The sequence below is a fragment of the Larimichthys crocea genome, chromosome XIX (assembly GCF_000972845.2).
Source record: "Larimichthys crocea isolate SSNF chromosome XIX, L_crocea_2.0, whole genome shotgun sequence".
NCBI classification, from domain to species: domain Eukaryota; kingdom Metazoa; phylum Chordata; class Actinopteri; family Sciaenidae; genus Larimichthys; species Larimichthys crocea.
This window is the reverse complement of record NC_040029.1, coordinates 3,036,261-3,049,012: the sequence shown is the minus strand read 5'-3', so window position 1 is coordinate 3,049,012 and position 12,752 is coordinate 3,036,261. Positions and strand designations below refer to the sequence as shown.

At 41.4% G+C, this 12,752-nt stretch overlaps 1 protein-coding gene across 3 annotated transcripts in view; it reads left to right on the top strand.

Annotated features, from left to right (window-relative positions):
- mgat5 (alpha-1,6-mannosylglycoprotein 6-beta-N-acetylglucosaminyltransferase) overlaps window positions 1-12,752 on the top strand; it is a 76,799-nt gene that overhangs the window by 50,664 nt on the left and 13,383 nt on the right. For all 3 annotated transcript variants that reach the window (XM_027291850.1, XM_027291848.1, XM_027291849.1), the window contains one exon: window positions 6,136-6,269. In XM_027291850.1, the coding sequence (XP_027147651.1) occupies window positions 6,136-6,269 (134 nt within the window). The remainder of the gene's footprint in view (window positions 1-6,135; window positions 6,270-12,752) is intronic.

Below are 12,752 nucleotides of genomic sequence, written 5' to 3'. Positions count from 1 at the left end.
AATCATTGGTTGGGGGAATTGGGGAGTATGTGGCCTCCGGCCAATAAGACAAGACAAGGCCAAATTGACCTCATTAATCAGTTTCAGACGGGATAGCGAGGACTGTTTTCTGGTGTACAATTTGTGTTTGAATGGGCTGGCTCTCTTTCTCCTAACACAAGTCATTTATAATAAGGAAATATAATATAGTAAACATTTTCCTGGAGGTCAGAATGGCATGTAAGGATTCAAGTCCTCTCAAGGTTGATTTTATTTACTCTACACTTCATCAGCTAAAAAACAAGTTTTCTACAAAGGATATAAACCTGAAGTGACCTGTGCTGACTGCACGCAGACTTTTTATCTAATTATTTCGGAAACAAGGATGACTATGAATAATGATCCTTCATTTAATCCCACTGCACCGCTGTCACTGTCTGACGTCTTTGTCACATGCACATTTAGAAGCTTGCTTAAGCATATAAATGGCCATAATTTGCCCCAACTGAAAGACACATTTTCACACTGAAGATTCAAGAAATCAGGTTATTGCAGAAAACAGACTAAGAGTGGCTTCTGTGTCAGCTTATGTACATTTTTCCTGCGTGTTTCTGCTTTTGAATGCTTAATCTCATATAGGAACATTGAGTAATACCGGTCAGAGGTTGAACATTGCAGCAGATAGTGTTTATCTATGAGGCATTGCCAAGTACGTAATTGACCCTGAGATCTGTCCGGCCGATAGCGCCTGTAAAGCTATGATTGATAATGTCCCTGGCACACCCACCTCACTTAAGGTTATCTTTTTTTTTTTTTTTCCATCTGTGTGGGATCAATAGACTCCTGTGTTCTCTGACTGTGTCTCACACACCTCACACAAAAATCTGCTCTTGAAAATGATATCAGTAGCAATGGAAGACACCTGTTTCTGTAAATACACTGAAATTCTGACTACTGGCTTTCAAGATGTCACCCTACCTGTGCATGACACATCCGTACACCCTGATGGATTTACAGCATTTCGTAATGAAACGACAAGAACATCCGACCTTCGAGCACTTAACTGTTCAGTCATCCTTGCAGGGGGGGGGGGGGACACAGAGGACGTAATTTTGCTGTAATTGCCTACCTCTCAGTGCGTTCCTATTCTGTGCCACTTGAAACCTTTTCAGAGGCTTGCTTTGATTGATTGCGGTCGATTAGAGTAATGGAAGTGTTGCAGAATAGAGAAGTCCAGAGATGCTGTGGAGAAATGTAATATGACCACTTTATTTGAGTCCATCTGTATGTTGTTTTCAGTGTATTCCCAAAGCTTGGGCAGTGCAGTTAATAATGTTAATAAAAAATATGACATTGTGGCCAATTTGCATTGTGAGACAATTTCCAGGAGTGCGTTACCTATTTGGTATCAAAGCTATAATCTAATTTGATCAAATTATCCAATTGAAAAGCAAATAAACCATACAAATGTTTTCTGTCTCATAGCTTGTGGCAAGTGGATTTCTTCCTCACACTATGAAATATGACCTAATCATTTTAAAGTAAAACAGCTGCTTCAGCTGAAATGGATATTTAGTAATGTTGTCGATCGATCCATGTCCAAATCTTGACAGTTTATTACAAAGTATTAAAATTCTACACGGTGTGCTATAACGCATATACGCACAGCTCCCTCTACTGGTTGAAACCTGGCTATTGCGTTTGAATTTTGCAATTGGCTGACTTCAGAGGCAGGTGATGTCACCAACCAACCACTCCCTTTCCAGCTACATTCTACTGGTCAGTCCGTCACTAGTTATGAAGCTACTCCCTGTAGTGACTGTTCAGTTTAAAGCATTTTAAAGCATATATCAAGCTGGAGTTAGCGAGTGTTAGGTGTGTGTATGAGCTTTAGAGGTGGTGGGCGGATTTGTTAACTTTTGGACTGGGCCATGCTCGCTCTTTCCTCCTCTTTCCAGTCTGCATAGGAAGCTAACCCCACCAGGTGCTGGCTCTAGCTTCATAGTTGGCGTAGGATCATGAGAGCGGTATCAGTCTTCTTAGCTTACTCTTGGCAAGAATGCAAAGTATTGCTTTCAAACCAGATAGATAAGTTCGAAACCCAGCTGTTGCTGCTGATTTGAATACAAGGCTCAGCAGTACTGAAGGACATGTTGGTAATATACAACATCAATGATTAAATCTTTGGCAGATGGTGATGTTTGTTTTCCTATTACCAGAGAGATGGAAATAACTACTGATTATAGTGAATTGCTTTGAGATTAAACACATTTCATTTCCCTTATTGTGATGTTGGCGGTGGCAGAGGACCGCATGATATTCCAATGCTTCAGTTCACCCCCCGCTCGAGTCTTTAGAGACGTCTGAACAGCTCATCAGTTAAAACCTCAAAGGTGCTGGTGTGAAAGCGTTTGAGCCGTAGGTGAGTTCTTCTCACCCCTCAGGCCCATTCAGAGAAGCCGTACAACCACACAAGTCCTTTGATGTTAAGTTTTCAGAGTGCTGGAGATTTTACTGCTGATGATGCATCTTTGGAGTTTTTTTTTCTGCCTGGCCAGCAGTATAGAAGTTAGTTTCCTGTAAAATAAGTCCGCATTCTCAAGTGGTGGGCCAGCATTAATCACATAATCCTTAGTTTGTGACTTGGGATTACTTTTTCCTCGTGTATTTTCTTGTGTAGGTACCATTGTGAGATGATATAGTCGAGTCTGATTCTGCTGATTCAGTGAGACTCTAATGTAAACGGCACAATAAAGCCTCAGTCAGACTGGATATCCGCTTCTTCACCATCTTCCCAAAGGTTGTACCAATACTGACTCACAAGGATTCTTTGAGAGTTCGTCAAGGGCGACAACCAGCTGCCTCTCGAGCGATGCCGTCCTCCCAGGCTGTTTGGTAGCTAATGACAAATGGAGCTGTGGCGAGTTGAGTGACATTCAGAGTGGCGGCTCTAGTGGGAAAGAAGGCATCTGTTGCCAAACGCATCGAGAGGGCCGAACACTAATTAACAGCCTGTCCTGTTTACACAGTTAGGTTGGTACACGAGTATTAGCAGCATCCTCCCAGTGACGAGGACCGTCTTTTGCCGCCTTGCCATCAGGAACACATCTCCGTTATCAGTCACCACTTGAGGTGACGCGCTAGTTTGTGTTTGTAAAAATGAAATGCCTGAAAATTGGTTTCCCTCTTTTATACTAATTCCTGTGTATCCAATTAGCGTAATATTTGAATTATTGTAGCCTCGTGTATTAATGTCTTAGCACAGCGATTACTTTATTATAGTAGACGAGATACTGTGCGATTATCAGCGTCTGAAATTAAGGATGTGTCGCTCCTGGGGACAATAAAAATAGCACCTGGGACACAGAGAGTATCTGGGACAGTTAGAGAAATGTATCATTACAAATAAAATGATCACATTAAGCACGGAGGAATATAGGCTTATATCATTTTAACTGTTCAGTGTTCAAATTCAAGAAATGTAAGTTGCCATGCTGTTGCCATGCAGGCAGTCGGTAGTTGTTGCATGAGTTTGACTTTCTCGCCAGGATCTCTGGATTAGAGTGTTCCTACTGCTCAGCCTGCATGTAAATATTTGGTTTGAGCTTGTAATGTTATTTTTTCCTTCCCTTTGTAGATTTTTTAGAAAATTCAAATATGCACTGTTCCTGGAGTGAGTTTGAACATCATTAACAATTTACATAGACACTTGGTAATGATTCACTTAAATTCAGTTAGGTTTGCATCTTTTTCTTTCTTCATTTGCATTGATACTTTTATTAATATTTCTTTATTAAACTTATTATTTTTCAAGAGTTTAGAAATGCACAAAAGTAACTCCACTGATGACTAAAAGAATAATGAACCATCATTGTGGCCAAACACTGAGTGTGATGTCAGTTCAGGGAACAACTGGCAGTTGTTGAGTCAATGTAGCGACGTCAGTTACTGAAACTAAGTTCTTAATAACTATATTACTAATAACTTATCAGAATATATCTCAAGTCAGCTGTTTTATTCTGTAATCATCCTACTTTTGCTCCTTCATCTTTTCCATAAGAGCACACAATTGGTTGGCTGAAGGAGATTAAAGGAGCACTCTTGTTTTTGCAAGTCTTAAAAAATAAAAGAATCGAAGCAGCAGAGGCTGAAATATTCTGACTTGACTCCTTATTATTGGTTAAGTTCGATCATGTCTTTTAAACTCCTCACTTCTAGTTTGTAGCCTCGGCTCTGCTTAAAAATTGTTATCTTAGGCCAAAGCTAAAAAAAACTTTAATGGTTTCCTGTTAGTCTGCTGCATGTTTGGGGAGTGACCCTTGAAATCATCTTAATCATCTGGTTGTCAAGCTATTTCCATTGTTATTGATAATGTTATTGTTTTATCATCCAGCGTTAGAGAGACGTGGAAGGTAATTTGTGAACATTTGGCTCTAGCCCACACTGACACCTCGAACAAATCTGGTGGTATCTTCATAACATGTACTCCCACATTCCTGTGCTCTCCCACACACAAATAACACAGAGTGAAGCAGCAGCAGCGCTTGGTGGATGAAAGGTTTCTCTGTGCATTTTTAAGCTGGCCAGTGCAGAATAGGAACAGTATTTACATGCAGGAGTTTCGACAAAATTTGCATGTAGACACACGCAACGGGCAGAAGAGACGCACGCTCGTTGTCTGGCGTAGAAAGTTTTGCGGACTTTACCAGCATTACATCTGACGGAACATGTCCAGTCTGGACACAAGGTGAAAGAATTTGATGTAGCAAAGTGTGAAGTAACTGCTGATAAGCAGTGTGTGGTGGAAACTTATAAAAGACTTCTGTTCATGTCCTTAGCTCATTCGGAGAATAATGATACACACACACATTTTTATCAGTAATTGCTCGATCTGGTGCCAGGCTCATTTACTGCACAACACATTACCTGTTTCTTTTTAATGTTTGCCTACAGTTAGACCAAAAGAACAGGCAGCTCTCTGTGGAGAGGAAGTAAACGTCACATTCCAGCCAAATCTGCCACACGTGCACGTCTGAACTTTTACACTAACCACAGCACGCCATTGTTCCTGCTGTTATCTGCCGTAGGTAAATCATCACGCAGCAGCTGTACCCCTGCCGTCACCTGTTAAATGCCACGATTCATCCCGTCTTGTGACATAAGGTGTGATTAGTCCGGAGAATCTTTTGTTTAAATGCTCGAAGGTGGCTATATTTGCATCCGTGTCGCTGAGAACGGTCTCAATAAATCCTTTTTTTATGTACTGTGCCGAAGCGATTTCCATTCCCCCCGACTGTCTGACCTTAATTTGCCTCTGAAGTAATAAGGCGGTAAAAAAAAAAACGAGCTCTGACCACAGCAGCTCCCGCAGGGCTCTGAGACAAACCACAACTATGTACCGAAACACACCACTGCTGCAAGCCTGTTTGATGCTCCGCTTTCATTCTGCTTGTGTTCATGTGTTTTGTTTTGTTTTTAAATTACATCATTAGGAATATTCTTTTCAAACTGAATCTTTCGTTTTTTACAAGGCAGATGGCGACGAGGTAAAGTGCTGCCAACTCCGCGCTCCGCACTTGACCTGCTCACATCCTGTGGTTCCCATAGTAACTAGTCATCACCGGGGCAATAAGGAATGGAGGGAGCAAAAACCCGGAGTGCTTGTCGAGATGTCAAGTCAATTTTATTTATACGGCCCGGTATCACAAATCACAAATTTGCCTCGAGGGGCTTTACAATCTCTCCTGCATCGTAAAGGCCGCTGTGCTCTGCAACTGTTCCTGTCTCTTTCTGAAATTATGATCTGTGCAAAAACACTGCGGTCCAAATGGCCTTATTTATGTAGCTGAAACTGTATGCACTCTGAGCAGCAGACATAAGATTTATTTGAGATAGTTTTTGTGTTTGCCTCAGTGATGCATAAATTAAAGAGAGGGGAAAAATGTCCTGAAGTCATTTGTGGTTTTATTCCCAGAGAAGTGATCACTGACTTTTTTTTTTATTTCTCACCTCTTTTCTTTCTTTCCTTTTTAGTTTTGCCTCAACACATTTAAACCAATTTAAATGAATCACACATGAAGGCAAAACGAGGCCTCTGAGAGCGCCGATGTTCATTTTGTGAGTTATGTATTTATGTATCTCTTTATTTTGCCGCAGCTCACACTCCAGACAACAGTTTCCTGGGCTTCGTCGTGGAGCAGCACCTCAACGCCAGCGACATCAAGCACATCGATGACATCAAGAGGCAGAACCAATCGCTAGTCTACGGCAAGGTCGACAACTTCTGGAAGGTACTATAGTCTTTTATGCACACTGTTTATATTGTTTACGCCCTGACACTTAGACATGATTATGTTTTATTATTGAGTGTATTCAGTTAGTGAGGTAGGTTTTGTTGTATTCCACTGCAGTGGTAGCACTTAGCAGAAGTAGTTTCCGTTTCTGGAAGGTGTTGTTTGTCACTGCTTTACTTTGTAATTAGATCTGTAGTTCACCGCACTTAATTATCTCGGCGTCGTTGTTGTTTCCAGCCTGATGTAATCATGCTGCAGAGGAAAGCGGTTGTAGCTCCTGAAAAGTCTTCCCACATACATACACCGTAAAACCCGTCCGTTCACACCGACCCACACCTTTTGAAACACCTACATTCTGACACAGACGAACAGATACATTCCTTCTGAAGATGAAAGTGGCAGACGGGGCAAAGAACACCACCGCACCAAGGGTAACCCATTTTCAGACCTCTGAGAGCTCTGCAGAGAAACTCTTTGAACAACCTTGGGTAAAACTTTCACAGGGAAACTTAATAACAGTCTGGTTTAGGAGCTCAAATTCAGCTTATCGCCCTCTCCGCGGAGTTTTTAATATATTCAAATGCATGCTCACACTGCGGCATGGAGACCAAGGGATTACTGTATCCTAGACAAAAAACGACTTAGAGACTTGGAGAGATTTGCACATTGTTTGGCATGCCATGGATGGTTGGATTACTGCCCGCTCCTTGATGAGCTTTCAGCCAACGCCATGTATGTTACAGACTGCGTCGCTCCACATCCAACTGACTCTTTAGATGTCTGACAAAGCGACTTGGTGGAATGATAACGGAGAGACTTGTAACACGCCTGTAGTGTAAATGCCTTCTATTCATAAGACCTAACTGATACTCATACTGCACACACTGCTCAGTCAGCCTGTCGTGGATATTTCCACTTCACATACATTTCTATAGCGCTGACTGACAGTGATGTATGTCACATTATTTGCATAAGGTGGTTACATATTAAATTGCTTTAACCACAGGCGCTCTGTTGGCCTAGGCCAGTGGTTTCTTTTTATTCCAACAGCTCAGTCAGATGAACTCAACTTACCCCTTCATCAATACCACCAATCATGTTGCATATCAAATTGAACTGGATGTTACGCTATTAATTAATTAATTATATAAAGCGGTAATGTTTTCAGCTTTTGACTAATGTACAGACCTTTGAGAGGCAAAAGCCGGACATTTCAGCCCTGTTATTGACACTGTTTGAAAAAAAAATGTTAAATGAACCTTTTCAAGCATTTGTCTGAACAACCACAGACCATAAACTGCAACATTTTCGCTCTCCTTTTCCTCCTACGCATGTCTCTTGTTCTATTTCATTTCCATGTCGTCATGGATTTTTAATCCATCAGCTGCAGTGTGAAAAACCGACTGTATACGCAAAACGACTTTCAGTTTCTGGTTTAGTTCAGTTCCTGTGTTTGGTCAAGTTAGTTCCAGCCATTTGGTTAAAACGTTCATACCTGGAGCTGCCCACTACACATACCCACTCACCACGCTCAGGAGTTCTGCCGGAGCAGATGGGAGTTAAGTGTCTGCATCGAGGGCACTTAAACGTTTTGTTTCGAGGGTTGTATGAGTGTTCGCACAGGAAACCGTATCATCCGTTGAGCTCTGCTGCACCCTATAGTAGATACGATATCAACATGCGCAGCGCGCTGAACTTGAACTCCAACGTGGATAATTAAAAGTCCTTAAAGTCGTTACACTAACAGGAGCGTCACCTCCGGGATTATTGTGATCCTGATCCCACAGGGGGATGTGGTTTGTTCTGAGAAAATCCAGCCAGTGAATCAGCATGAGGAAGCGTTGCGCTTGGGAAATATTAACGGCAACAAAACAGAGTCTAAAAATACCTCACCTAAAACATACTCATTAACAACGCTTGTACAATATCAGAGCTGCATTGTAAGGCTCTAAGGTGTTACAGTTGTTTTAATCCAGAGGTAGCTGCTCTGGTTTGTGCCTTGGAGTACTGAGCCATTGAGTCTAGCTTTAACAGGGCAGACGAGGATCCCATCAGCTCACAGCAAGGGGCATTAGCTACTAATCAGACTCCCAAGCGTGTTCATTACCGCCTGCTTTTAATTAAAGGGCCATTTTGGAGCCGACTGATAACGAGCAGACTGGCTTACTCCATTTCCCCTCCCCTCTCCCTTTTTAAAATCGCGCTGTCCTTCGATCTCTTTCTCTCCACTCGAGAGGGTTTCGCTTCGAAATGATACATCCAATATTTAAAATAGAAAAGAGCGACCCACTGTTAGAAATCCATTTCTCGCATGAAGGAAAAAATTCACAACGGCATTTATATTTAAGTTATGAGATTAATGATCTGAGGACTCACCGGCTAACACTTGAGAAAAGTGCAGCCGGTTCTTTTCAACGTGTAGCAATTGAATTAAATCCTTTCAGCCCTGATAATGGTGCCAACGTTCTCCTCCTTTCTCTCCGTGTTTTTGCCACCATTACTTCACCTGCCTTCAATTTCCAGCCTCCTTTCCCCGACGTCATTGTGCAAAAGAGCGCCGTCTTGAACGACCCCCTAAAAGCCCAGACTGTGAATCAGGCCTCTTATAATTTCACTCGTGGGCCTATTTTTTTATTGTCTGCTTTACAGGAACCGTAAAGCAAATGAAAGTAAATGTTTGGCTAGATAAAAAAGAGCAGTGTTCATTACAGACTTTGGAGAGCTGAATAAATATTTTCAGGCAATTCTGATCATATTTTTTTTTTTGCTTTATTGAGCTGTAAAAATAGTGTGAAGAGATTTTGGATGTTGAAACTGGAAACAAACCAGTTTTGAGGCGTTTGTAGGTTAGTAATAGTCTCAATGTTGAATACAGCCTGTTGGAGGACTCTTTGTCTGCAAGGTTGCTCAGGTCACACTCATCCCACAGGTGTATACGGTGTTGTGGAGAAACCCTTCCAGAACGCAATGAAATAACAACACAGAGACGGCTGCTTGCGAATCCGAACGACCCTTTACTTTTACTTTTCACAACCTTTTATACCCATTCTTACATCACTCTTACATCACTGTTACATAGTCAAATCACCAGATCTGGACCCAACCGTCCTGTACTTTCTTATAATCATATGTGTTCTGAGTGTCACATGAACGTAATATTGTCTATGTGTTTCCCATGAGCCTGCATGGTGTGTGTGTGCTCAACTCCTTAATCTTGGTCAAGGCCAATCTGAAAACAGACTGGCTGAATGTTATCTTTTGGCAGAGAAACATTCGATACTGTCCTAGCTGTGTAATCTGTGTGTTAGTGTATTTTGTATGTCTATGTGTTTGTGCATTATGTGTGTGTATGTGAGTGCCTTTATCATGTTCTATTCAAAAGTCCATATGCGTCACACAGAACACCACATATCCCTCCTCTGGGGATATCAAATCCCCACTAATGGTTCAACACCACAGCAATGCAAGTAAGGGCGAAAACCCACTTGGGGAAAAATTCCCTTACGACCCCCGGAAACTGCTTTTTGATTATATGTTTAACACGGGCGATCACACAATGGCCTGCATTGGTGGTTACATTATATTGATTAAATGTAGAATAAAACAAAACTAAAATTATGTGTCAAATAAAGTCAAAAAACAAATTATAAAACAACAACAAACAAAATCACAGTTGAATAAAACAAAACAAACTTCGCTTCGTCGCATAGCAAGAATAATGAACAAAATGAAACAACCTACAAGAATAAAACGAATCAAACTCGTGTGTAGCAGAGTTAAAGTCAACCAAGAACAATATAATTGTGTGTGTGTTGTTATAGCAAGAATCGCTAACAAAATAAAACAACCTAATAAAACAAGAATCCAGATTATATGTATCATGAATAGATCAAGATTAGTAATAAATCAAAATCATGTATAGCAATGACTGAAGACTGAAGAATCACCCCCACACACTGTCATCGCAGGATATATTTTCATTAGTTTTTATCGACACCGGCAAAACTAGAAGTCGAAAAGGAAAAGGAAGTTTCTCATGCACCACATCAGGAACAGTAGTGCAACCATCTGGGGAGGATTTCTGGTCCATATAACTTCCGTTCATGGGAAAGTCAGAAAACTGTTTGTGTGTGTTTGTGTGTGTGTAGTTGCAAAAACACATCCTGAGAACATAGCGTGGGTTTGTTCTAAAAATCTGGCCGCTGATCTCAACCTTCTCAGGAGACACATGTCTGGTATCTGATACTCATTTAAGCATCAGTCTGAGCAGAGCGAGCCCAGTATCATGAAACTTTAATGCTGTCGTGTCGAGGTAAATCTAGCTGAAAGGATGCGGTTATATATTACCGTCGGCTAATTAGGAGCGTGCGGATTTTCGGCAGGCACAGTGGAGACTTTGACTGCTTCAGGGCTGAAGCTGTACCTAACTTCGGGATTATCCCCGTCAAGTTGCTCAGCAGTTGGCAAACAAAACTCTGGTAACTTGGCTTGGTTTCAGGAGTAGCTAAGGTATTTCTTCACGGATGAGCTGTAGCTCGAGCTGTGCATTGACTGCCGCGTTCACAGTTTAATACTAAATGATCGCCCGCACACCTGCCTGCAGAGCAAGAACATCTCTCTGGCACACATGCTGAGCTATTCCTTAATAGAGCTAAAGTAGTCTTGGAACAGCAGATTACTAAAGCAAAGAGTTTGTTTTGTTTCAGAACAGGAAAGACCATATTTGCAGGATTTAGAGCCCTGCACTGTATTTCAAGAGTGTGTGATCAAAGCTTGGATCATTTTGTAGTAAATCAATTTGTAGAGAAATTCATTTATTCCTCATTTTTCCGTTGTAACCTCTTGAAAAGGCCGAAAAGCAGCCGGCCACTCCTCTGACATGAAGGGACCTGAAGGAGCTCTGGGGATTAAAGAACCCGGGATGGCGAGTAATTATTTCGCTGTTGAAGAGGCAACGTTGACGGTTAGACCCGAAATGAAATGGCCAGACCACCTCTGAGGGAGCCGTTTCCATAGCAACCCAGTAGGAGTAGAAAGGCAGAGCGAGGGAGCTGAGAGTGACTGCATGTCTCTCTCTCTCTGTCTGTCTTTTACTCCATACGTGCACACACTATACAACCTGTCGGCATGCATTCGTCGCCATCTTCTCCTTAATCTGATCGGGCTTTTACCTAGACTCACTTCATCGCTTAAATCGGTCAGCGTCTCTGACTGTCTCAGTGTTTTGAGTGTGTACGAAAGCATTGGATGAGGCAGAAGGGAACATGGAGAAAAGGTGAGAAGAGTAGGATGTACGGGAGAGGGAAAGCTGCAGGCCTTTGGCAACATATCAGAGGACATGGCGAAGAAAGACACACCGAGCTGATAGACACGCACGCACACACACACGCACAGTGCTGGCATATGCAGAGCAGGAAGGGCAACCATCCCACACTCTTACCCTTGCAGGCTCAAAAACAAACAGTGTGTTTCACCCCCCCCCCCTCCCGTTTCACGATGGATAAGCAAGTTGAGTTGAACATTAAACCTTCTTTAGTTTTACTGTGCTCGTCTGTTCCGATGAAGCGATCCCTTGTGCTGTTTATATTGGCATGAGCGCCAGTGCACAAACCTGAATCTGGCGTATGAGGAAGGAGCCGAGCCGGAGTGGAAAATGTTATCGCGGTTATTAAATCGACTCCTCCTGTCACCGATGTTTTATTGAATTAGGTCCAAAACATTTCCAGAAGGTGCTGTTTGTCACAGCTTCACTTTGTAATCAGATCTGTAGTTTTAGATATTAAATTCTCTCTCTCTCTCTCTCTCTCTCTCTCTCTCTCTCTATATCTATATCTATATCTATATCTATATCTATATCTATATCTATATCTATATCTATATCTATATATCTTAGGTGTTTTTAGAGATATTAATGCTTAAATGTTTCATATCATATCTTTAAGTAAGAATAAAAAGTATCACTATTTGTATTGTAAGCAAAATGTAATTATGAAAGTAAAAGAGAGAGAGTAAGAAAATCTTAATGTTCACTCATTCTGGAACCAGCTTTAGATACTTTGTCTGCTAGTGCATACTGTATATTAGTAGTGTAATACTAAATCATATCATGTTTTTATGCAGAAAGTAGCTGATAGCTTAAAGTATCAGATACATGTAATAAAGTAAAAAGTTGAATATTTCAGCTGCAGCAATAGTACTCACAAAATCCAATATAAGAATCCATGTGACGCCTTTCTTATGATCTTCATACTCAATACCTGTATTTTATAGAACTGACTTTAAAACTACTTATTACTTTTTTCATATTTTATATATATTACAGAATTACAAACACTTCACGAGCATGAGATCCTCCGACAGAGGTCTCTTGGTAATTCCTCAGATCAAAGCTAAAAACCAGAGGTGACCGACGGATCTGCTGGTGGAGATCAGCCTCACTCAGTTTTACTTCAAATTTTCTACAGCATGTCAAAATGTGAA